The sequence below is a fragment of the Hyaena hyaena genome, unplaced genomic scaffold (genome assembly GCF_003009895.1).
Source record: "Hyaena hyaena isolate Hyena2069 unplaced genomic scaffold, ASM300989v1 scaffold_350, whole genome shotgun sequence".
Lineage (NCBI taxonomy): Eukaryota > Metazoa > Chordata > Mammalia > Carnivora > Hyaenidae > Hyaena > Hyaena hyaena.
In genome coordinates, this window is record NW_024080980.1 from 1,225,340 (window position 1) to 1,252,605 (window position 27,266).

General features: G+C 37.9%; 1 protein-coding gene across 1 annotated transcript in view; it reads right to left on the reverse strand.

Moving 5' to 3' along the window:
• Positions 1-12,543: 12,543 nt before the first annotated feature.
• The window catches only part of DYNC1LI1 (dynein cytoplasmic 1 light intermediate chain 1), a 40,049-nt gene continuing 25,326 nt past the window's right edge, over positions 12,544-27,266 (reverse strand). The window contains exons 6-13 of the mRNA XM_039249837.1: positions 25,794-25,887; positions 23,175-23,310; positions 22,480-22,591; positions 20,488-20,547; positions 20,289-20,333; positions 19,516-19,636; positions 18,440-18,595; positions 12,544-14,598 (exon numbers count right to left, since the gene is read on the reverse strand). Coding sequence (XP_039105768.1) covers positions 14,486-14,598; positions 18,440-18,595; positions 19,516-19,636; positions 20,289-20,333; positions 20,488-20,547; positions 22,480-22,591; positions 23,175-23,310; positions 25,794-25,887 — 837 coding nt within the window. The 3' untranslated portion in view covers positions 12,544-14,485. The remainder of the gene's footprint in view (positions 14,599-18,439; positions 18,596-19,515; positions 19,637-20,288; positions 20,334-20,487; positions 20,548-22,479; positions 22,592-23,174; positions 23,311-25,793; positions 25,888-27,266) is intronic.

Here is a 27,266-nt window from a genome sequence, read left to right on the forward strand (position 1 = left end):
GGAGGAAGGACAAAGACTAGTTAAGGGAGACCAACCTTGGAGTCAAATTTTGGAGGGCCTTAAAAATCAGGCTAAAGAGGGGCTCCTGGGTGGCTCAGTCGGTTAAGCGTCCGACTTGGGCTCAGGTCATGATCTCATGGTTTGTGGGTTTGAGCCCCGCATCAGGTTCTGTGCTGACAGCTCTGAGCCTGGATCCTGTTTCAGATTCTGTGTCTTCCTTTCTCTCTACCCCTCCCCTGCTCATGCTCTGTCTCTCTGTCTCAAAAATAAGCTATAAAAAAAAATTTTTTTTTTTAAATCAGGCTAAAGACCTGGGGCTTTCCTTTTATTAGTTGAGCACTGAGGAACCACCCAAGGGGTTTGAGTTAAGAAGTGAAATGACCAGAGCTCTTCCTTGTGGATCTTTTTCTGGCAGCCTTATGTACACTGGATAGGTTACAAAGAGCCACGTAGCGGCTACTGTTAAAGTTCAGGAAAGAGGGAACAGGGGATTAAACTCAGATAGTAATCACGGAAATAGAGGAGAGGGGCTGGCTTGAAGAGAAGCTGTGGGAGGTAAAACCAGTGAGATTTGGAGACTGATTTGTTTGAAGAAGAAGGAGGAATTGAAACAGGTGCTAGGGTTTCAAGCCCATGTAACTAAGAAACTTCAGGGTAATGACAGAGACAGAGAACCTAAGGAATAATTAACTCTTGTTAAGTGTCAAAGTATAAATTTCAGAGTTAAAAAGATGACTCTCATACAAGCATGCTTCAAAAATTTATTAGTAATTAGGAGAATGTAAAAGGTTTCAGAGGAGGATATGTAAGACCTTGGTATGTGCCTATATATAGATATATGTACATATGTGTACATATGTATACAGTGTTTAAAAATATACAGTTAGGGGTGCCTGGGTGGCTCAATGGGGTGAGCATCAGACTCTTAGTTTCGGTTCAGGTCATGATCCCTGGGCCATGGGATTGAGCCCAGTGTTGGGCTCTGTGCTGATCATGGAGCCTGCTTAAGATTCTCTCTCTCTCTCTCTCTCTCTCTCTCTCTCTCTCCCTATGACCCTCTCCCCTACACACTCTCTCTCAAGTTAAAAAATGTGTGTGTGTGTGTATGTGTGTGTGTGTGCATACACATACATATACAGTGAAAGGGGAAAAAATGCTAGAACATGTTGCTAAGTTAGACCCCAAACTGGCTAACATTCGATAAGCATACAATAAAATTGTTGCCTTTGTGATTAACTCTAGCAGAAGGAAATCATTTTCATCCCTACCAGACAAAAATCACTTGTAGCTTATCAATCTTCTCTTTTTATCCTTTATTTTTGAGAGAGAGAGTTTGCAAGTGAGCAAGGGATAGAGATAGAATCCCATGAGGTGCAGAGACAGAGAGAGAGGGAGAGTGCAGAGTCCAGAGTGGGACTTGAGCTCACCTGAAGTGGGGTTGGAACTCACAAACTGTGAAATCATGACCTGAGCTGAAGTCGATGCTTAACCGACTGAGCCACCCAGGTAGCCTTAGCTTATCAGTCTTCTATAATGAATACCTAACTTCACAGACTCTGAGACAGACTCAATAATAAATAGTAAGTCACATAAAATTATCTTTCCTTAGACCAACAATGACCCTTTTTCTGTAAAGGGCCAGATAGTAGGTTTTTCAGGTTATGAGGCACATGTAAGTCTCTGTCGCAACCACTCAATTCTGCTGTTGAAGAGTGAAAGTAGCCATAAATGATACATAACTAAGTGCCATAATGCAGCTATATTCCCATAAAACTTTATGAGAACAGGCACTGGGCTGGATTTGGCTCATGGCTTGCTGGCCCCATTCCAGTTCAGTATTTCTCGAACTTGAATCATCATCATCATCACCTGGAGGGCTTGTCAAACCACAGACTTTTGAGCTCCACCTCCATGGTTTTTGACTTGGTAGATCTTGAGCAGAACCCAAGAATGTGTATTTCTATGAAGTTCCCAGTGATGCTGATGCTGCTGTTCCAAGATCACACTCTGAGAACCACTACTCTAGTATGAAATATGGCATTTAAAGGGCACTCAATAATCCTTTGGCCTCATTTCCAGGTTTCAGATCACTTGTCTTAACCAAAGGAAGATGAAGAACTCAGGTTAGGACAGAGATTTTAATGCCGGAGGGCATCAAGTGGAGTTCCTGGTAAATCGTTTCCAATAGGGATCTGGAGCACTGGAAGAGAGAAGTCATTTGGGAGGCACCCACAGAAGAGAGAGAAGCATACAAATGTCAAAGTGAATCAACTATAAAAAGAAGAGGATTTAGACTAGAACTCTGGAAGGAGGGGGAGAGAAGGTAAGGAGGAGGCAGAGAAATAGAGGAGTGTTTAGACAGGGGGAGAACACAGGAACTAGTGTCATGGAAGGCAAAGAAAAAATCTTATGTTTTCCTTGCCAACATTTCCAAACACCCCACAGTGGATGAAGACGCCAGATATGCAAAGGTAAGGTGGAAGAGATCTTCTAGGGGTAATAGCTTATAAAGCCCCTCTCCCGACAAAACTAGAATAGAGAAGATAAGCCATCTCCACATTTCATTTATACCAGCAGAGGGCTGCAAGAGCAAAGGAATGCTAATAGTGCTTTTTGGTCCAGGGTTTCTCCCCTTTGCAAACAACTAGTTTCTCAGTAGAGTCTGGGAAGGGGGGTGTAAAAACCTGTGGATCACTTCGCCTCCTTGCTCTCATTATCAGTTGGGTATTTTAGTATAGGACAGTTTGATTAGTTGGGTGAGAGATGTGATGAAGAAATGCAGAAGCTTCTGATTGCTTGGGGAAAAGAGAAGGTGGGGTCCAGTTTGGGATTTGGCTTATAGGAAGTCCCTGTCATCACAAGACAACCCTTAACGCAAAAGCATGCCTCATGGTGTCATTAAAGATGACGGACGGAAAACCGTCTTAGGATTTTTTCCTCGTTGTTGATTAAAGTTTATTCTTTGCAAATGTGAAACATTAACAAAAACCTCAAAGGAAAAACATACAAAAAAGTACACTTAGAGGAGCGTTGCTAAGTCTTTATCCCTTCCATCTCATTCCTACCCCACCTCCCTCTGAAGGTAACAAACTGTGATTGTTTCTGGTTATGTTACCAGTGTTTCTTCAGTGGAAAGAGACGGATATTATCCTGGAAGTTGTTCCATATCAGTTCATGGAAATCGGCTTCATCATTTTTCAAAAATAACTGCATAGTACTCCATTGTGTGGCTGTACCATAGTTTATTCATCCAATTTCCTATGTACAGGCATTCTGGTTGTTTCCAATACTTTGCAATTAAAAAAAAATAATGCTACAATGAATAACTGTGTGAGTATTTTTGTACTGTCAGCTATGAACATTTAGGGTTAAGTGCCTAGGTATGTGATTGCTGAGTTTGAGTGTACAGTTTCATTAGATACTACGAATATCCCTCACTCAAGAGGTTATATTGTTTTGCACTCCCGGGAGCAGTGCATGAATACACCTATTTCTGCATCACCTCTCCAGCAAAGTGCTGTCAAGCTTTTGAATTTTTTTTTTCAAATAGGGAGGAGTAATATTTCAGTGTAGTTTTGATTTCCATTTCTTCCTGAGGAAAGTTAAACAGATTTACATATGTTCAAGGGCTATTTTTATGTTCTCTTTTACTTGTCTGTTTGTGCCTTTTGCCTATTTATACTCTAGGGGGATTTTCATTCTCTCACATCTATTTTAAGAGTTCTTTATATGGCGCACCTGGGTGGCACAGTTGGTTGAGCATCTGGCTTTGGCTCAGGTCATGATCTCACAGTTTGTGAGTTCGAGCCCCACATCGGGTTCTGTGCTGACAGCTGAGAGCCTGGAGCCTGCTTCAGATTTTGTGTCTCCTCTCTCTCTGCCCCCCTCCCCCCCCGCCCCGCTCTCACTCTCTGTTTCTCTCTCTCTCTCTCTCAAAAATAAACAAACATTTAAAAAAATTTTCTTTAAAGAGTTCTTCATGTATCAGAAATATTAGCCCTTTATCTGTGATAAATTATAAATATTTTCTCTCTACATTTTATCTGCCTTTTGGCTTTGCTTATGGTGCTTTTTGTTGTCATGTTTTCTTCAATCATTTTTACGTACTTGAATTAAAATTTTTTCTTACATGTGAGTTGAGTTAAAGTTAGAAAGTCTTTTCCCACTCAGACACAAAAGAATTTTATATTTTCTTTTAGTACTTGTATTATTTCATATTTTATACTTATGTCTGATATGTAATTTGGAGTTTATTCTTGTAACTGATGTCAGGCATGGATCTAATTTCATCTTTACAAATAGCTAGCAGTTGATCTAATACTGTGTGTGTGTGTGTGTGTGTGTGTGTGTGTGTGTGTGTGTATGGCTTTTTTTGGTAGAAATAAACATACAAGGTAGTCGACTTTTCAGAAATGGTCTAATTACACTAATACATTTAGGGTAGTATCTAAAAATGCTTGCTTGAATAATTTATGCATGGGACCAGTACTTTAAGAAGTTTATGTAAGTTAAAATTCCTTCCCTTGTGGCTACAGAAACTTAAATTCACATTACACTTCATGATCTATAAAGCACCTCCACAACCTCCATCTCGTTTATCCTCACTTGTGACTCTACACCTGAGCACGTTGTCCCCGCCATGACCCAGATGATGAAACTAAGGCTACAGGACAGCAAATGACTCTTCTACAGTCATGTGATTAGTCAACGGGGTAGCCCAGCTCTTCTGGCTCCTTCTACTGTGTTCCAGTGTCTTGGCACTGCGAGCCTTGCACATTTAGATTCCCGCGGAAGTGGTGGCCCAGATGCTTAGACATCTTGCGAAGCAGGGCTGAAGTCAGTCTCTTCCCTGCAGGTTAACAGTGTGCTCCAAATATCAAGTGTTGGAAGAGCAACAAAAGATATAGCCATCACCTGCCATCTAGATAGTACTTAAGTCTGAGCGAAACTTGGGGAGAGCGGAGTGCAGGCACACAAAACACAGAACAATGCAAGACTAACTCAGCTAACTATTGCAAAGTTGCAGTATTACAGACAGGAAATATTTTAACAGAAAATGCTTGTAAGAGTCATATTCTACAGTATGCCAACCAATATTTCTGAATCAAAGCCTTGTTTTAAGTTCTAAGTCAACATGGGGCAGAATCCAAGGGGTAATGTGGCCATTGGATTGTAACAGCAGTTCTCAGGGTGATCAGAGGACCTTCAGACCTTTGCAAGGGTTCTTTGAGGTCGAAACTATTCTCACAAGAATACGGAAAGGTCATTTGCCTTTCTCACTGTGTGAACTCTTGTTTGCCCTGCTGGTGGAATAAAACTACTGGCATTCCAACACGAAGCAAGGTAGTAGCATCAAATTGAACTTGTCGTCATTGTATTCTTCACCACTACGGGTGTGGGGGAGGAACACCAATTTTGCTTAAGAATTCCCTTGATGAAGACGTGAAAATTATTATTTGATTAAATTGTAACCATTTAGTACCAGTCCTATTTAAATTCTGTATGAGGAAAGGGTACATACCTTACTCCTGCTGTATACTGAAGTATAGTGGTATGTCAAGGAAAAGGCTTTGTCTACTGAATAGTTATACACTGCACTAGCCACTCTATTTTACCATATTTATATACTTGACAGAACTACTTACAGGCCAACTGGTTTTTCAGACTTTAGTATTTAGCAGGTATTTTCCCAAAAATGAATGAAGTGAGCCTGTCAGTGCAAGGGATGTAACTGATAGTATTCGTTGCCTTGGTAACATTTGAACGTTCCAGAAAAAAATAAGAATTTTGGAAAACATACATCCGTCACTGAGCCTGACAGTTTTCCATCACTTAAACTTTTCTAATGAGAGCAGTAAGAGTATTAAAGATATTTGATATTTTATAAGATATGTCAATACCTGGAAGAACTCTGTAACTCTGTGAACTGGAAATTTCTAGAAGACCAATGAACAATGTTATAAAATCACATGGGGGGAAATCCATTCAAAGTGCCAGATAGATCAATGCATTCCACACTGCAATTAACCTTCAAAAAACTTAAGACTTGTTGAGTTTTAGAAACAAAAAGAAAATTCATAATTATCTGGAAGAGCTATTAAATTACTTCTATCTTTTCCACTTCTATATCTGTGAGGCTGCATTTTCTTCATAGAATTCAATCAAAAAACATATCACATCAGATGTAATACAGTAGGTATTAGAATCCAGGTGTCTTGTATTAAGCTAGACATTAAAGAGATTTATAACAATGTAAAACAATGATAGTCTTTTTGGTGCATTTTTTTCTGTCAAAATTATTTTCTATAAAAAAGTTACTTCACATGTAATAGGTTTACTAGTATTCATAAGTATTTAAAAATTTTTCAGCTTTTATCATAGGGTAAATATAGATAAATATGACTCATTATTTTTAATATGACCCACATTACTGATAATTCTCTGGGGTCTCCTTTTAAAGTATAAGTCTAAAGGAGTCTTGTAACTAAAAATTTTGAGAATTGTGGTTATTAGAATTTTAGTGTTTATTTATTTTGAGAGAGGGAGAGACAGTGACAGAGCATGAGCAAGGGAGGGGCAGAGAGGGAGGGAGACAGAATCTGAAGCAGGCTCCAGGCTCCAAGCTGTCAGCACAGAGCCCAATACAGGGCTTGAACCCATGAACTGCGAGATCATGACCCTCTGAGTCGTATGCTTAACCAACTGAGCTACCCATGCGCCCCTAGAAAAAAATCTTAACCCAAGAGAAGACAGAATTAGAAGACTAGTTCTACAAAGATTTTGGTGATACGGTGGGATCAAGGTACTACTCTGCCCCAAATACATACATAAATGTGTCTATATACATGTGCATATTTCCTGCTCTCCCTCCCTCCCTCTATAGCTACAGTTTCAGAAAATGGGTAGTAACAACTTTCGTTGTAACTATTTCCATCTATTCTCTAGTTATCTGATTGAGAAATATCTTGAAAAATATTCTTGAATTCCATGTACTTCTTCACATTTTGTCATGTATTTTTTATTGTATGTACGCATGACATGTTTTCCTAAAATTCCCTAAAATAATTATGATCACAGGATAAGTCCTCCACATTCAGCAAGAATTCCCTGCCATCACTGACTATACTCCTATTTCAGCATAGAGAACAACTATGTGGTAAGGACAGTAAAAAGGTGTTACATGAAGGAGGAAGTCCCATATTCTGGCATTTTGCAAACTGAAAAAGTAATTTTTCTAAAAAATGAAGCCCAAATAAGAAACCTATAATGGATATTTCCATTTGGGCTATTGTTAAGTTCCACAAAGGGCCTTGTAAATTGATGTCTCATAGTTTTGAGGAACAAAATTGACCAGTATGACACCAATCTTTCACAAAGTCTTTACAAAGAATACAGAAAGAGAATGCTTTCCAACTTGATTTATGAGGTCAACATAATCTTGATATCAGAAACTGACAAAAACATGATGGGAAATGAAAATTACAGGCCAATCTTTCTCAGGTGCAGAATACAAAATCCTAATAAAATGTTAGCAAACCAAATCCAGCAACATAATAAAACTAATACATCAGGATCAAGTTAAATTTATTTCAGGAATACAAAGTTGGCTTAATACTTTTAAAAGGTAATGTAAATAGTACCATTAACAGAAAAAGATGATTATCTCAATAAAGAAAAAACCATTTTATAAAATTCAACACTCACTCATGATAAAACTCATGATATAAAGTAAGTAGGAAAGAAGAGAACTTTCTTTCTTTGATAGAGTATCTACAAAAAGCATGCAGTAAATATACTTAATAGTGGAATATTAAAAGCTTTCACTCTGAGATGGGGAATAAGATAAGATGCTTCCTCTCATTGGTTCAACAGTATTCCATACTGGTGCACCGGTGTCATAAAGCAAGACAACATTAAAAAGGAGTAAGACTCATAATTTTCAGATGACACAATTCTATGTAGAAAAATACAAAATAAATTACACGTGAACTATTACATTAATAAAGGAATTTGAATAAGGTTTCTGGATAATATGAAAAATATGTAGTTCTAAACACCAGCAACAAATAAAGTGAAATTTCAAAAGGATGCCATGTACGATAGCATAAAAAAAATTCAGTGGAAACATTAATCTACCAACAGGAGGTGCAAGATGATACACTGAAAAATACAAATATTGCTAGAAGAAATTGAAGAAAATCTTTGTAAGTGGAAGGATACTTCTGTGTATAGTTTGGTCGATGTTTTAAAGACGACAGTTATCCCCAAATTGATCTATAAATTCAAGGCAATCTCAATCAAAATGCAGGATTTGTGTGTGTGTGTGTGTGTGTGTGTGTGTGTGTGTGTGTGTGGCAATGGGCCAGTAAATGGATATGCAAAGCGTCAAGAATAGCAAAAACAATCTTACAGAGAAACAGCACTTGAGGACTTAGGTTACCAGATAAAGGATAGAAATTGAGACTGTAGTATTGGTACAGTCTAGGCAAACTGGCAAATAGAAGAAAACACCCAGAAACAGAAGTATACACAGATGGACAGTCAAATTATGACCACGGGGGGCTACAGTGAAGAAGGATAAGTCTCCCAACAATGGTACTGAATTAAGTGAATACCCACAGTTTAAAAAAAAAAAAAAATCTTGTCCCCTACTTCATACCATGCATAGAAATCAATCCTAGGATTGTAAAAAAGTAAAACAATAAATCTTTTAGAAAAAAAATTATAGAATATCACCTTGAAGTCAGGCAGGGATCTCTTTAAAACAGATCATAAAAGCAAGAGCCATAAAGAAAAGCTGACAGATGGAACATTAAAATCAGTAACTCCTACTCATCAAAAGATACTAGAGAGGGAGGCTAACAGAGAGAAAAGGCAAACCACAAAATGGAAGAAGATATTTACAACACATATCTGACAAGAACAAGCATCCTGAATAGGTAAAGAATAAGTCAATAAGAAAAAGTCAGATAGTTTCCCCCTCATCTTTCTCCCTTCTCCCTCCCCCCCAAAAAAGAAAAAGGGCAAGGCTCTTAAAATTCTTAAAGCGTTACTTTACAAAAGAGGGTATATATATGGCCAATAAACATAAAACATGCATTAGTTATCAAGGAAGTACAATTAAAACCATCACGAGATCCTACTGTATACTTGCCAGAATGTCTAAAATGAATGACAGACCACTCATTTACTTTCTGTCCCAATGGATCTGCCTATTCTGGACATTTAATGCAAATGGAATCTATATCGTGACTTTTTGAGACTGGCTTGGGAAAGCCCTTTAACAGTATGTTCTCAAGGTTTACCCATGTTGTGTCATGTATCAAAACTTCGTTCCTTTTTATAAGCTGAAAAATATTCCATTGTAGGATATGCCACATTTTGTCTCTCCATTTGTCTGTTGGTAGATGTTTGGGTTGTTGCGTGATGGGGCTATTATGAGTAATGCTGCTCTGACCATTTGCATACAAGTTTCTGTGATGCCATATGGTCTCAGTCTGTGGGGTATATATCCAGGAGGGGCACTGCTGGGTCATATGGTAACTATGTTCAATCTTAGCAGGAGCCGCCACACTGTTTCCCAAAGTGGCTGCTGTTTTACATTTTACATTCCCACCAGCAAAGTATGGAGGTTCTAATTTCTCCACCTCTTCACCAACACTCCTGTTTTGTTTTGGCTGTTAAGTGGTACCTCATTGTGGTCTTGATCTGCATTTCCCCACCTGCTAATGAGAAGCATCTTCTTGTGCTTGTCATTTGTGTATCTTTTTCAGAGAAATGTCTATTCAAATCCTTTGGCCATTTTTTTAAATGTTTTCTTTATTTCTGAGAGAGGCAGAGACACAGTAAGCAGGGGAGGGTCAGAGAGAGAGGGAGACACAGAATCTGAAGCAGGCTCCAGGCTCTGAGCTGGCTGTCAGCACAGAGCCCGACGTGGGGCTGGAACCCATAAACCGTGAGATCATGACCTGAGCCAAAGTCCGACGCTCAACCAACTGAGCCACCCAGGCGCCCCTCCTTTGGCCATTTTAACATTAGGTTACTGGTCTTACTATTGAGTTGTAAGAATTCTTTACATCATCTGAATACTAGACTCTTTAGACATATAATCTGCAAATATTTTCTTCCAGGAATGGATTTTTTTTTTTAAGATTTAATTTTAAGTAATCTCTACACCCAATGTGGGGCTTAAACTCACAACCCAGGGATCAAGGCATGCTCTACCGACTGAGCCAGCTAGGCACCCCAGGAATGGAAATTCTGAGAACCGTTTTGGAAAAATTGTTTAGCATTATCTACTAAAGCTGAATATACACATAGCCTATGGACCCAGCAATCCACATCTATGCATCTACTCAGCAGAAATGAGGACTTACTTTCCGCAAGACACATTTGAGAGTGTTCATAATAGCGCAATTCATAATAGCAAATGAAAAACTGAAAGCCACCCAATCATCCTGTAGGTAGGCTTGATGATGGTCCTACAAAGATGTTCATATCCTAATCCCTGGGACCTGTGAATGCTGCCTTATTAGGCAAAGGGATTCTGCAGATGTGATTAGGATTTTGAGAGGGGGAATCAGACTTCCAGTTTCCAAGACAGCAAGTAAGGAGTTTGGAAGTCATCTCTCCACTCTAACAAGCAAAATACTGAACTGAAAATTCAGCAACTCTTTAGATTTGCCAGAGAAGTGAGGTCCCAGGGCCAATCCCTGTCCCCCAAATTGGAGAGACTGTTGAGCAGACACAGAACGACAACTTGCTTAAACAGAAATTCCCAAGCAGAAACCTCTGAGGGAGACAGCACTGGGCTAGGAAAGCCTGAACTATAGTTGACAAGCTGCTGGTGGCTCAGAGTAGACAAGTCTGTGAGCTAAAAATCCCTGGTCATAGGGAATCCCCCCACTTCTGTAAGTTTTACCTCCAGGAGCTCTATCAGGATCTCAAAGGGAAAAAAAATCAGAGAAAAATCCCCTGGTGTTCCCCATCCAGCCATCCGGTCCCACCTAAGGGGTAGGTTTGCAGGTGGAGATGGAGACTGAGAAGCACTTGTGAACTTCCCAGCCCAGGGGCACAGGCTCACTGAGACCTAATCATAGGACTAGAGAATGCTTCCCCTCTCCCCAAACCTTACCACCACATTATTAACTGTCTATTCACTGGAGTTCTTTTTACCCAGTACCTCATGTCCGGCTATCAACAGAAAATTATAAGGCATAGTAAAAGGCAAAAAGTAGTTTGAAGAGACAGAGCAGAGCATCAGAAACAGATTCAGATATGGCAAAGAAGAAGAATTATCAGGCCATGATTTGAAAACAACTATGATTAATATGCTAAGGCCCTAAAAGAAAAAGTAGGCAACATGTAAGAACAGATGGGTAATATAAGTAGAAAGATGGAAATTCTAAGAAAGAACCAAAAAGAAACGCTAGAGATGAAAAAAACAAAAACAAAAACAAAAACTAAACTAACAGAAATGAAGAATGCTTTCATTGGGCTAATTAGTTGACAGGACATGACCAAGGAAAAAAATCTCTGAGTGACAGTATATGTTAACAGAATCTTCCGAAACTAAAAAGCTATTAGACGAAAGACCAGAGTTGCGGGGGTAGGGGGAGGGTGGAAGAGAGGTGGTGGTGGAATAGAATATCCTATTAACTGTAAGGCTACAAAGATGTAACATACACATAATACAGAAGAAAGGAACAAAGTAAATCTTTGAAGCAATAATGACTAAGAATTTCCCCCAAAGTAATGTCAACACACTAAACCACAGAGACAAAATGTTGATGGAACACTAAGAAGGATAAATCCCCAGATAATCACATGGATGCTGGCAAGAGGGACGTAGCAGGTTCAGGGCAAGAAGCGACGTGATGGAAGCACCGAGTTGAAGATGCTATGCCTTGAGGATGAAGGGACCAGGAACCCAAGGAATGCAAGTAGCCTCTAGAAGCTAGAAAGGAAGGAAACAGATGCTCTTTGGAGCCTCCAAAAGAAACCAGCCCTGCTAACCCCTTAACTTCAGCCCAGTAAGACTGATTTTGAACTTCGGACCCCCAGAATGGTAAAATACTAAATTTGCAGTGTTTCAAGCCACAAAATTTTGGTAACTTGTTACAGCTGCAATAGGAAACTGATACACCTCCATCAACAGCATAATGGATAAACGATAGTGTATTCGCACGATAGAATATTATGGTGCAATGAGAATGGATAATTATTGCTACATGTATTTGTTGATGTGCCACAGAACTAATACTGAAAGAAGCCTTGTACCGAAAGAATATACACTCTAAGATTCCACTTACATAAAGAGTATAAATAAATAAAACTTATCTACGGCTGTGGAAGTTGGGATAGTGGTCACTTGCCAGGTAGGGGTACTAATGAGGGGGCACACAGGAAGCACAGACGATGCCAGTAATGTCTTTCTTGATCGTGGTGCTGATCAGAGGTATTTCAAACCATATAACCTGAATTTGCACACTTTTCTGTACTGTATACTTCAATAAAAAGTGCTTAGAAACAAACAACAGAAAATTAAGTAGTTTAAAAACAAATTTCCTTGCAAAAAATAGGGACAAAAATTGGTTTAAGGTTTAAACACGGCAACACAAGGTTTTAGATTAAACTGAATAGCATATAAAGTGAACAATTACAGTTATTTCAGACAATGACTCAATTAATTCCAAGGATGTTCTAGTACATCTCCAATGTCAGAGAAAAATGAGTTGGTCTAAACATGCAAACACAGCAGACACGATGCACAGGCAGCAGTTTTTGTTCTGTCATTAGCTTCACTTACTTCAAGTACTGGCTTAGAAAAATCGCTCTTTTATAACACCATGACTACAGAACTAAAGATTCTATTACTGGCGTTTTTCATCTCACATTTCCTCAAAACAAAATGTTTTTACAAATTAGTTTTTCTGTGCCCATGACCAACCTAAGTTTTTCCCACCTTGAAACAAATCATTACCCTCTCATGTAACTGTAACATTTATATTCAACTATTAGGAGCCAAATACAATTTGAAAGTAAAGATTAAAGTCCTAATGAAAGGATTATGTTAGATAGTAGGGATATTGTCCTCAAACATTTTTGCTGAAAAAAAACTTTGGGATGTATATTTTAAAGTCATAATGAAGGCCAATTTAAGGGCAGTAGCCATTTTTTCCCAGTTAGTGGTAATGATTCAGTAAGTTAAATGTACATGGGTTCTTTAGTTGAACTTCAGTAAGAAGTCACATTGTTCTTATGAAGGTTCTAAAACAAGCATTTAAAAACAGTATTGAAAATTCAGGTGGAACTACTAACAACAAGTGTTCTCACCTGTAAGAGAGGAGCTATGTTAGTGCATTCGCCAAGCTTTTAAAACAGTTTCTGCCCAATAACTAATGATAAAAGGCTATATTTTTATCTACCAGAAATGCTGACATAAGATTCTGTAGTTCAAGACATGCTTGTGGGGAAGATGTGTGGATCAAGGTAAACTCCCAACTTAAGGAAACTTACAGGATAATGAATCTTATATAGTCACTTGTCTCTTACAAAGATCAGAATGCTTAATAATCCTATTAAGTCAAATACCTTAAAATACTAATGAATCTTACTCATGGTCTGATAAATACAAATTATATATAAGAGAATACAACAAGTTATTTGAACCTGAATGCAGAGAATAAATACTTTATTAACTGATTACAGTTGAAAGTCACAAACAAAAAAGGGGCATATTAAGGCAGAGCCATATATATATCTATATCTACGTATCGATACAGATATAGACAAATCCAAAGATGGTTACCTCTTTACACTTTAATAACCTCTGCATTTTTCTTTTATGCATTTAGGCAGTGTGCTTTCTTTCTTCTCAGTTAAAGAATGAATCCTGGCCAATATTCAAAATCCTAGTTTGATGACAACTTACAGGATCATGAATCGAGACAATGACTAGCGTGTAAAATGCTATCTGACAGTTTTCTCAGCATATTCCATGTGTGGTGGTGTATTTACTTTGGCGTGGAAAATCTGACAATTGATCATTTTCTCTTTTCCAGCAAAACTAACACATAATTTTTCAAGTGATTTTAATAGTCTTAACTAAAATAAGTTTGGACTTCCAAGTCAGTCAAATGCCCAAAGCATATTATTTTCTGCCTTTTCCTAAACCCTCCTATGTTTTAAATAGCCTTTAGAGTATGGTCACATGGCTGTATTTCAGATCTATAAATTTTGAGTTTTTCAAAATCCAAAATTATTTCTTATGCAAAGTGGCAATGTAAACAGCAATCCTACATAGTGTAATTTTTCTTCTGTACAGCTTTCTTTTATAAAAATGGGCAACCACAAAAAAAAAGAAAAAAAAAAATTTAGTCCATCTGAAAAGCACTCCAGTTCCCTAATTCCACTTTTGAAGGAGAAGGCAGAGGCAAGTTTACATTATCCCAGAAAACTGAATAAATGGCTTTATTTGGTATCTTCAAGAAGCTTCTCCTTCTGTAGGAGATGTAGGTGTTGTAGGGGAAACTGTAACTGGTTTGCGTGCAATTCTGTCTAGTTCCGCATGAACATCCGAGAGGACAGGCTTCTGGCCTACATTGAAAGACAAGAAACAAGATTTAGATAGAAACAGAAGTACCTTTTACACCAATGTCTCTTCATTTAAAGACTGGCAAGGGTTTCATTAACTTTTTCCAATATACTAAGTGATATAAACATTCTTAATTTAAAAATAAGTCCCCTCAGGGGCGCCTGGGTGGCTCAGTCAGTTAAGCGTCCGACTTCGGCTCAGAGCATGATCTCACCGTTCGTGGGTTCGAGCCCCGTGTCGGGCTGACAGCTAGCTCAGAGCCTGGAGCCTGCTTCTGATTCTGACCCTCTCCTGCTCATGCTGTCTCTCTCTCAGAAATAAATAAAACATTAAAAAAAAATTTTTTTAATTAAAAAAAAAAGAAAATAAGTCCCCTCAAAAAAAAAAATCACCTCATGTTACTTATTTAAAAATGTATTAAAATTTATATTATTTATTAAAAAATTTTTTTTAAGTTTATTTACTTATTTTGAGACAGAGAGAGGCAGAGAGAGGCAGAGAGAGGGTCCCAAGCAGGTATGTGGGTTTGAGGCCTGCATCAGGCTCTGTGCTGACAGTGTACTGCCTGCTTGGGATTCTCTCTCTCTCTGTCTCTGTGCCCTTCCCCTGCTCATGCTCTCTCACTATGTCTGTGTGGCTCTCTCTCAAAATAAATAAATAAATTAAAAAAAAAAAATTCAGATGCTTAACTGAGAGAGCCACCTAGGCACCTCTAAATCCCTTCATTTTACATTATAGGGTCTGGTACCAAATGCAAGTAAAACTAGTACCTATCATTTAATCTCATAAAAACATTTTTTAAAAAGGCACAGGACAGTAAGAACAGTAAAATAGGAAATAGCAACAAAATTTTGGAATGTAGAAAGAAGATGAATGAGTGGTAACTAAATTAGCAGTCTTAAGAAAGCTCAATCATTTACACTGGAAGTGGGAAAAACCAGGAAGGAATTTAGTTCATACCCAGTAAAAGGTTCCAAAAACAGGAGCTGTACAATGGTATTTGTGGAAAGGGTGGCAAGAAGATGGGATTAAAAGGGTTAAAGGATTAAAAGATGGGATTAAAAGATGGGTTAAAAAGTCTGTTTTTTTTTTTTAAATGTTTGTTTCTTTTGAAAGAGAGAGAAAGAGTGCATGTGCAGGGGAGAGGCAGGGGACGAGGGACAGAGAATCCCAAGCAGGCCCTGTGCCATCAGCCCGGAGCCCGATGTGGGGGCTCCATCTCGCAAACCACCAGACATGACCTGAGCTGAGGTCAAGAGTCGGTTGCTTAACTGACGGAGCCATCCAAGTGCCCCTAAAAAATGTTTAAAGAGCAGTTGCACAAGCAACAAAAGAAAAATAAACTGGACTTCATCACAATTAAAAAACTTTCATGCTTCACAGGAAACAACCTCCTTGACCTCCACCGCAGCAACTTCTTACTTGACACATCCCCAAAAGCAAGGGAATCGAGAGGAAAAATAAACTGTTGGGACCTCATCAAGATTAAAAGCTTCTGCACAGCAAAGGAAACAACCCAGAAAATTAATAGGCAACCAACGGAATGGGAAAAGATAGGTGCAAATGACATATCAGATAAAGGGTTAATATCCAGAATCTATAAGGAACTCACCAAACTCCACGCCCGAAAAACAAACAACCCAGTGAAGAAATGGGCAGAAGACATGAACAGACACTTCTCCAAAGAGGACATCCAGATGGCCAACAGACACATGAAACGATGCTCAGCATCCCTCCTCATCAGGGAAATACAAATCAAAACCACACTGAGATACCACCTCACGCCAGTCAGAGTGGCTAAAATGAGCAAATCAGAGAACTCTAGATGCTGGCGAGGATGTGGAGAAACGGGCACCCTCCTGCACTGTTGGTGGGAATGTAAACTGGTACAGCCCCTCTGGAAAACAGTGTGGAGGTTCCTCAGGAAACTAACAATAGAACTCCCTTATGACCCAGCAATAGCACTGCTAGGAATTTACCCAAGGGATACAGAAATGCTGAGGCATAGGAGCACATGTACCCCAATGTTCATAGCAGCACTCTCCACAATAGCTAAAACATGGAAAGAGCCTAAGTGTCCATCAACAGATGAATGGATCAAGAAGATGTGGTTTATCTATACCATGGAATACTACATGGCAATGAGAAACAATGAAATCTGGCCATGTGTAGCAACATGGATGGACCTTGAGGGTGTTATGCTGAGCGAAATAAGTCAGGCAGAGAAGGACAAATATCATATGTTTGCACGTATAGGAGGATTAGGAGGAACTTGACGGAGGAACAAGGGGGAGAAGAAGGGCGGAAATGGTGGGGGAAAGGGAGAGAGGCAAACCATGAGAGACTCTTGAATGCTGACAAAAACTGAGGACTGATGGATGTGGGGGGGAGGGGGGGATGGGCATGAAGGAGGGCACTTTGGGGATGAGCACTGAGTGTTATGTAGAAACTAATTTGACAATAAACTATTTGTAAAAATAAATAAATAAATAAATAAATAAATAAATAAATAAATAAATAAAAATAAAAAAAAAAACTTTCATGCTTCATAGAACATCACACCACTGAGAAGTAAAAGGACAAGCAACACGATACGAGAGAAATCTTGCAAATCCCGTACCTGGTACGGGTCTGGTAGACAGAACATAAAAACAACACTTAAAACTCAAATATAAAAAGACAAATAACCCAAGTTAAAAATAGGCAAGGGATGGGGCGCCTGGGTGGCTCAGTAAGTTAAGCGTCCGACTTCGGCTCAGGTCATGGTCTCCCGTTCGTGGGAGCCCATGTCGGGGTCTGTGCTGACAGCTAGCTCAGAGCCTGGAACCTGTTTCAGATTCTGTATCTTCCTCTCTCTCTGACCCTCCCCTGCTCATGCTGTCTTGCTATCTCTCTCTCTCTCTCTCTCTCAGAAATAAATAAAACATTAAAAAAACTAAAAAAGGAACAGCTTAAAAAAAAAAATGGGCAAGGGATTTGAACAGACATTTCTCCAAAGAAGATCTACAAATGGTCAATAAACACATGAAAAGATTCTCAACATCATTAGCCACGAAGGATATGCAAATCGAAACGACAATGAGATATGACTTCACAGCCACTAGGATGGCTCTAATCACAAAGATGGACAGTAACAAATGTTGTAGAGGATGTGGAGGAATTAGGACCCTCATTCCCCACTGCTGGAAATATAAAATGGTGCAGCATTTTACAAACACTTTGGTAGTTCTTCAAACACCTAAACAGAGTGACCCTATGACCCAATAATTCCACTTCCGGGTATATACCCAAAGAGATGAAAACATGTCATTTGTCAGACATGTGTCAAAACCCATGTTCACAGTGGTACTATTTATAATGGCCAAAAAATGGAAACAATCCAATGTCCATCAACTGATGAGTGGACATATAAAATGTGGCATATCTGCACAATGGAATTTTACTCAGCAATAAAAAGAAATGCAATAAGGTTATCTGCTACAGTATGGACGGGCCTTGAAAACGTTATTGAAAACATTAAACAAGATACATACTATAAACAAGATACATACTATATGATTCCATTTGTATGAAATCTCCAGATAGGGAAACCCACAGAGACAGAAAGCAGATCAGTGTTGCCTAGCACTGGGGGTGGTGGGGGACAAAAGAAGTTACGGCAAACAGGCAGGTTTCTTTTTCGGAAGATTAGAATGTTTTAAAATTAGATTATGATGACAGTGTGCACAACTCTGTAAATATACCATAACTACTGAATTGTACACTTCAAAGGAGTAAACCTCATGGTATATAAATTATACCTCAATAAAGCTATTAAAAACTACAAGTTCTCAGTAACTATACCTGATTTTTTGGCGGATGGTGGTAAAGCACTGCCTCCACCTGCAGCCCCACCTCCAGGGCTCCCACTGCCAACCCCAGGGCCTCCTGGAGAACCAGTCTTTTTACTCAGCAAGCTATTGAAGAAATTTGCCAGGACACCTTCACTGGTAGCTCCAGCTATTACAAAACAAACCAAAAAAATTTCACTCAAAACATTAGATTCTTCTACAAATTTTTATTACAATAATCACACACAAAAAGCAATTAATACGTTAATGTGTTCCAAATTCAAGTCTACTTTGTTCTTTTGAGTCTGGGTAATTCACCTCTAATCTATTCATATAAAAACAAAATACGAGTAAAACAAGAGTATAAGATAGCAATTAAAAAATTAGATTATTAATAAACCCAAAATCATTTAAAACAGATGTTAGATGCTACTGTACCTCCTTTTTCAAAAAGGTTCTTCAAAAATGTAACTACTGAGAAATATTTGCCTCAAGTATTAAAAAAGCTACCTAATCTTGTATGAAAACCAGTAGAAGTTCCAACAGGTAAGTGAGTACAGGATAACAAGAAATAATCCACAGAAGAGAAATATAAATAGAAAGGAAATACTAGGGGGAAAGCTCTTACTAGTATTTAAAGAATGCTGATTAGGTTGTGGCAAAATTGCAATACTCCACGTTGATGACATGGAAATAAGCCATTTGAAAATCATTATCAAAAGGCACAAAAATGTACAAACTCTGACCTACTAATCCCACTTGTGGCAATTACTCCTATTGAGATAACTTTCAGGCATACAGTTTTTTATGTTAACTGCGGATAACCTATTAACATAATGAATTTCTTCAATGACCTATGCTAGAAGAATTAAATGTAACACAAAACCGTCACAGAGCTTACCTGATAGGATAGATTAAGGCTATCCTAAAAATGGTTTGCGGTCTGAATGACTATGAGATTGTATCGACATAGAAGCTATTGCACAAAAATGAAAACAGTTACAACTGGAGAAGGCTGGAATCTAGGTAGATTTCTTTTGAGTGTAGAAGACACTGTGTTGCTTTCTGCCAGAAGAGAGAGAAATGTACCTTTCATGTTTGGATCGATCTTTTTGGACCCAGCAGGGATGGGCGACACGCTGGCAACATTGGATGACACAGATCGATTTGGTGTTCGAGGGGAGCCTCCTGGGACTCTTGGAGAGGTGTCCTATGTAAAGATTAGGAAAGCCATAATTATAAAAACCTGAAACTTCCAACTTCACAAAAGTTATTATTATAGAATAAAATTACTTTTTAACTGTCCCCCATCTGCTCTACTGGTACTTTTACACAGCAAGTCATTGCCAAAAATGTTTAGCAACTGTGCCCTTAGAATCAGAAAATATCAGAGACCTATCACATTCTAGAACACAAATTCCCCTTCAGTGGAAAAAGAATATATTCAGTAATGGGGTGTGGTTACGAGCAGAGGCTTAGGGGTCGGATCTGGATTCCAATCTGGACTTGCATCCTACTAGCTGTAAAGTCTCAGGTAAGCTGTAACATCCTCCAAAGCCTCCATTTCCCCACCTGCAAAATGGGGCTGACAGCGGTGGGGACAATTTATAAAACAACACATAGGAAGGGGTCCACACAGTAACAGGTGCATGACAAACACTGCAAAACAGTTCTTTATGATTTAAATATTCTAAAAAGGAGTACAGTTTATCCTTAAGAATTTCACAAATTCCAGGAGAAATCTTAAGTCAAGATTCTATCAAAGTACACCCTTACAAGACATGTATCTGATGAAGAAAAAAGGAGCTAAACCAATAATGTATTGCACTTTAGTAATTTCATCCGAATCTGTTAATACTGACCACAGGCCTTCCAGCTGCGGTTGGTGGTTGCTTTGCTAAAAGGGACTAAAAAACACAAAAGAGTTCTAGGTTAGATACTCAGCAAGTATCACTGTACTAAAAAAAAAAATATATATATATATATACACACACACACACACATATGTATGAACAGTTTACCCATCAACCATATAAATCTGCTTCTGATATAATTTCATACCTGCAGCTTCATAAGAAACACTTGGTCATCTTCTGCCACAATTTCCTTCTCATGTACAAACTGAAATGAGCAATGCATAAATGAGTGAGTCTAATATATTATGCTAAAACCATTAATAACACATTCTCTAGATTAGACTAGTTTTTAAAATTCAATATAAACAATACCTATATTTATAACAGTGAGCTGCCCTGCCCAAGCACTACAGCAGACCTGTCCAGTAACCATCTGCAATAGTAGGAGTGTCCCTGTGTCTGCTGTCCAATGTAGCCACCAGTCACCTGTAGCTAATATGGCTGTGACGGAAGTTCTGAAAGTTTAATTTTATTTAGTTTTACTTAATATGTATTTAAAGGTCGTATGTGACTAGTAGCTACTGTACTGAGGTATATCAATCATGCTTAGAGTCACAGGTATATCAATCATGCTCATAAAATATGTTAACCAATACTTCGGTGTTTTAAGAGGGTCACTAATATCCCAGCTGAGTGAAAAGCATTTTGCCCCTGGTTTCTCTGAAACAAAAACATAGTGACTCTTCTACCTGCTGAATAATTGGGCAAAAAGCAGCAGCAAATATCTCCTGCTTCTACTATATCTATATAATGCATGCATGCCATCATCTATTTTCTACCCAGCAGAGTGATTCTTTTAAAAGGTTAAGCAGATTACATCACTCCTCTGCTTAACACTCCCCCCATCCCCACCCCAAATTGCTTTCCATCCCACTCAGAATGAAATGCAAAGTCCTGACTCCAACCAAATGAGATCCTACAAGACGTTAACTCTCCTCTCCATCTCCTACCACTCCGGCCCTCCTCTTCACTCTTTTCCAGACTCTCTGCCCTCCTTACCCATTCCTGCTTCAGGGCAAGTGCACTTTCTGCTCCCTTTGCACACAGCATTCTCCCGTCTTATCAGAGCCATTCCCTACTGTTCTTACAACTGCAGACTTCCCCACCCCACTGCTCTCACTCACTCTCCCCTTACTTGGTTTTACTGCCACAGGACTTATCAGCACTTGAGAAATGACAGGTACATGGATTTACTTTTGCATCACCCTCCCATTTAGCACCTAGTGCCTGAACAGTGGCCCAGTCAGCATTTGTGGGATGAATAAAAGACAACTAATAGGAAAATTCTTTTGGTCAGAGAATGGGAAAAACTGTTGTTCTTTTCCTTCTTGATGTGTGCATTTCTTTTAATAGACATCCAAACCAAATACCATGCCAACTGATTTTTCATTTATCATTACTTTTCTTATTTCTAATTACCCACAAACAGAAAACAGATGCTTGATACTAGTGTTTGGATTTTTAAGAAAGAATCTTATTATATGTTGTCAAAATTATTCTTCCTGAAGCATGTCCAATTACATCACTGAGAAATACTGTTAGTAAACAGCTGTTTTTATACTTTTCAGAAATATCTGTAATATCTAAGTGTAGAACATCACATATTGCTTCACATGAAATCAAAACATATGAAAGAAGAGTACTTTATGGAAGCAGATTTAATAGTTACAGGTAGGTAACTGTTAAGAATAAGCCAGAAACTCCCGGACAGCTGTGGGCTAACACAGCTAACTAATGGCTACGGAGAAGATCTCAGATCCGCTTCAACAAATAGAAGCTAATAAAGTTATCCTACCAATGTTTTCTGGACTTCTAGCTGAGTTCAAGGTTGGGGGCTCACAGCATCAACCTATTCAAACTCTTCAAGATCCATACACTCACTCACACCAATCCATGATTTCCATTAGAATGCAGAACCTGCACTAATATTTTCTAATACTCCAGCTGAATTGCTGATTTATGTTTTGATAACACAGATCTTTATTTTGAACTGAACATCAGAAATGCCCAAATTATACTTAGAAACCTCATTGATAGGAAAGGACCCACTTATCTTTCTACCTATAATCTTAAAATTATGGACTCCCCCTTTCAGTTTAAAAGGCTAAGTATTGAGACTTTATACTAAAACCGTTACCTTTCGGACAGGTGGTTTGGTTATAATGTCTTCAAAATTATCTTCTGCTTTTAATGTTTGAAAATTTTCATGTAATATTCCTATTTTCTTATCATTATCCCACCCTGCTGGACTGGAAAGAAACGCACATGATAAATCTCAAGCATTTATATAGTCACTCCTTCATTAAATCCATAATCATATTAAAGAGAACAAATCTGACCAATTATGAAAAATTAATCAGCTTTTTATTACAATGCTCAAGTTACAGTTTACTAATTTTTACTTAAAAAGTTTCTCTATCTTCCTGATTTTAAAAATGCAGGTTTTTTTTCTCTTTTTGGGGAGGAGGGGTCTGGTTAATTATTATCTCTCAGTATATTCACAGAACTTTTTTAAAGGCATTTCTGCATTATACACTGGGTCCTTTATGTTTCAAAACCAATCAAAGAGTAAGTAAATATATGGGTATATGCACTCAACAGTTTAGCTATATATAATAGAAAGACCTTCCAAAAAGGGCTCAAGCCAGCAGTAAATCTAAAAGGCAAAAAAATAAATCAAGGCGGGTTATAAATAAAATAATCTAGGAACAAATTCTCATCTACTCATCATGGAAAGGTCTATTGGTTTCACCTCAAAAGTGAAAATGAGGATTCACCATCAAACTGTAGCAATAATACACAATAAAATAATACATTTAAGAGCATACTTACATAAATACTGCATCTTTTTCCACAACAACAGCAGGAATCTTATAGGGAAATCCATACAGTTTCTGAACGATATATTTATATACTAAATCTATATTTTTGTTTTCTTTTACTGAAGTGTAAATAAGCGCAGCACCATCTGAATAATACCATTAAAGAAAGTTCTGAACAAATTCCATGTACCATAAAATTGTGTTCTCAGTTGAACATTTCCATTTATATGTAAGTTAGTTTCAAAAATAATTCCCAAAAGTACATTATAGGGTAGTCAAGAATTTCTTTTCTTTTCTCGTTTTTTATTTTTAAGTAATCTCACAATGAACATGGGGCTTGAACTCACAACCCCGAGGTCAAGAGTTGCATACTCAACTAACTGAGCCAGCCAGGCACCAAGAATTTCCAAAGTATTAAAAAAATAAAAAATTTCTAAAGTATAAAATATACATAGGCTTAAATGCAAATAAAACAATCTTTACACAATTGGCTTAATTCAGGAGGGCAAAAATCTCCTTAAGCCAAGAAAGTAAAAGTAAATAAAATAATACTGACACTACTACTGCCTCTACATTTAAAGCAAGAGAAGAGGTACTGGTTGGTTTTTAACCCTTCTAAACTTCATGAAGGACAGATAGTACTTATCAACAACTGTTGGGCTTGCATTTTCAAAAACGATGGTTTGTACTAGTGTGTCTTGTGGTTTTCACTGCTCCCGAGAATTAGGACTTTAGGGACAAAGCTCAGGAGACACACTGAAGAGAAAAGACGAACCAATAGATACCACCAGGAAACTTTCAGGAATGATTCAAAGCAAACATATTTCGTGACCAAAACTTGGGGTAAAACATCCTCGTGAGGATATATTAATTAAAGCAGACCCTAATTTTGACCTTTTATCCAGATGATACAGTAGATCCGAAGATCAAGAAAGGCCTGTCGAAAACGGGGTAATGTGACTACTGGAAGAAGATAGTGCCTATCAGAAATTCCATGGCCACAGCTAAGAACCATGCTCTAACACTGGCCACTGCGTCCCAAGAGAGACGGTAACTTAGACCAAGAGGACATGCTGGGAATGGTCAAACCTCTACTTCTGAACTGGGAGATTCATAGCCTCTAGTGCATGAACCAAGGCTTATGAATCTAAAAGTAGTATTGCCAAACATGGCTTATCATAAAACTTGACAGAAACAAACATAACTTCAGTAAAGGCTTAACTGTGTAAACTTTACATTAATGATCTTTTCTCATGAGAACCAATTTATGATATAGCTGAAAAATTTACATTGCAATTAACATTTTAAAAACTTAAAAATGATTTTGAACTGTTGCCTTCACGCATGCATACACATGCACCTATCTTGAAGTGATTTCTCAGTTTGTATTTTTTTATTTTTACTATTTTTTTAATGTTAATTTATTTTTGAGAGAGAGAGACAGAGCATGAGCAGGGGAGGGGCAGAGAGAGAGAGAGAGAGAGAGGAAGACACAGAATCCAAAGCAGGCTCCAGGCTCTGAGCTGTCAGCACGGAGCCCAATGTAGGGCTTGAGCCCAGGGATTGTGAGATCATGACCTGAGCCGAAGTCAGACACTCAACTGACTGAGCTACCCAGGAGCCTCTGTATTTCTTTCTTTTTTTTTTTTTTTTTATCAATGGGCCTTACTAAAGGTCTGTGATTATTTTAGTGGACAGTCTCCCTCCTGATTACATTTCTGTATGTATATTTTGAAGAACAGCATTAAATAAATATTTAAAGAGACTACTTCTTCTAAATTTGCTAATCTTCAATAATAAAGTTTGTTTGTTTTTTAAAGACTCTTTATGTAGACAAATGCCCTTTAATTCAACCCAAGTCAACCATTACGTGACACGATAAAAGAAAGGGCCACAGAGAGACAAAGTACTCAGAGGAAAGGAGTGGAAAAGTGCCAGGGTCAAGAGATCTTACAGCTCTTCTCAGTGCACTCAAGCTGTGACCAAGTTTTCAACAGCAAATTCTCTTAAAAGCATTCATTTTATCCTTCTTTTAGTGATGTATGTGATTCAGTGGCTCTTCTAATCTTCGCAATCTAGACAAGATTCCTTATAGGTTTTCTAACCTTGTGATCATCAAAATCTTTCAGAAAGCTTTTTAAAAGTACAGATTCTTCAGCCTCGCCCTGAAATGTTCCAATTCGGCAAGTCTGAGCTGGGCACAGCCAGATTTAGAAACCAGTGCTTTAGGCTATACGTGGAGATGGTAACATACTGAACATATTAGAAATGAGAACACACAAACCTAAATATTGATCCTGCCCTATCACTACTCCCAATAAATGAATACTGCTTTGTAATCACAATGTCTTCAATGCCAGTTCATTAGAATTTTCCACAAAAGACTAATTATTATTTTTCTTAAGCACAGTACTTTAAAACACAGCAAACCAAAGTTAAAGATTTAAATACTTGCTTTTATAGCTCAAAATACCCAGATACAAATGATTTGGGAGCTAAAATGAAATTCCTAACCAGAGCAGGAGGAAAAAAGTTTATGGAATTTCTTAAGGCTACCAATATAATTCCATTAACTGAAAAAAACAAATAGGAAAGGTACACTGCACCAATCAATGTAGTAAAAGGATACACTGTAAACAAAACTTCCGGATATGTGACTGAATAAAATCAAAATGTTCATCTCTGTAGTCATGTTCTTTCTCCAATAAACTAATGGCATCACACTGCAGAGAAAATAATTAAAAGAAAAAAAGCAATAAAAACATTAACTTTAAAGAATCAAAGTTAAATACAATGATTTAAATAGTTTGATTTTGGGTGGGGGAATATCACAAAACTATCACTCTGATATGGTGACTATCAAAGTATTAGAATATCAATTACTCCTGTCTAAGATTCTTTCAGTTGGAGACAAGGCTAAGGAATAATTTTATTTCTTTAAAAAGTATTAATGTCCATGTTATATTGAACATGGTGAAAATGCCAAAGAGAAAGTTTCATTACATAAAGAATGAAGGCCAACAGGACAAACAAATGGGTGCTCATACTTGCTGACTCAACTACTTAAGAACTAGACAAAGTTTTTAAGATCTAAAATCTATTCTAGTTCTACAAAACACTCTATATCCAGGGAGTCCGTACTTTTCCCTATTTCCTTCCTTGTTCCCGTTTATCTGATAACTCTTAATTGACTTTCATTTCTTTTCTGGTTCTTTTATTCACTCTTAACTACAATCTCATCAATAGCAAAAATAAAAGGGGGAGTGCGGGATTGCAGGCTATTTTTGAGCTGTCACCTATACAATCATTTAGACAACACTGAATTCTGCTTGCTATAGAAAAATGTTACAAAATAAATAAACATCATGATATCCAAATTACTTCACCAAAACCTTTCTGAATTTAAGGTATGAAATCTAACAATCATCATGTAATAATGCTCATTATATCTAATATTAGTTTGGGGTCAAATTTGATACGTAGTTTTTTGCTATGTGCACGTACACATCATACAAAAGAATCTCTCTGCATCATCATGATACAGAATGTAGTTCATTTTATAGAACACAGTAATTACTTCAAATTACTAAAAATACTTATAATTATGATACTACTGACTTATGACACTTTTGGTGAAACACAATTGTTTAGTAAAAACATTTTTTTAAACAGATGTCTTTTATTTATTTATTTATTTATTTAAAAATGTTTATTTATTTTGAGAGAGAGAGTGTGTGTGAGCAGGGAGGGGCAGACAGAGAGGAAGAGAGCAGAGTCTGCTCTCAGTGCAGAGCCTGAAGACGCGGGGCTTGATCTCACGACCATGAGATCATGACCTGAGCCAAACTCAAGAGTCAGACACTTAAGCGACTCAGCCACCCAGGTGCCTCTAGTAAAAATGTTTTTCAATGAAATACGAGGGTCTAGACCTAAGGCAAGACACTTAGCCTCTCCGAATCTCAGTTTCCAGAATCTTGAAGTTAAGGTGTACCACCGTTATTTCTCCATCCTGAGACACCCATCCTCCCACCCCCCTACACATTTTAAAAGCTCCTAAGCTAACATACAACTGACGGTTGTCTTAGAGTCTGAGAAATCCAGT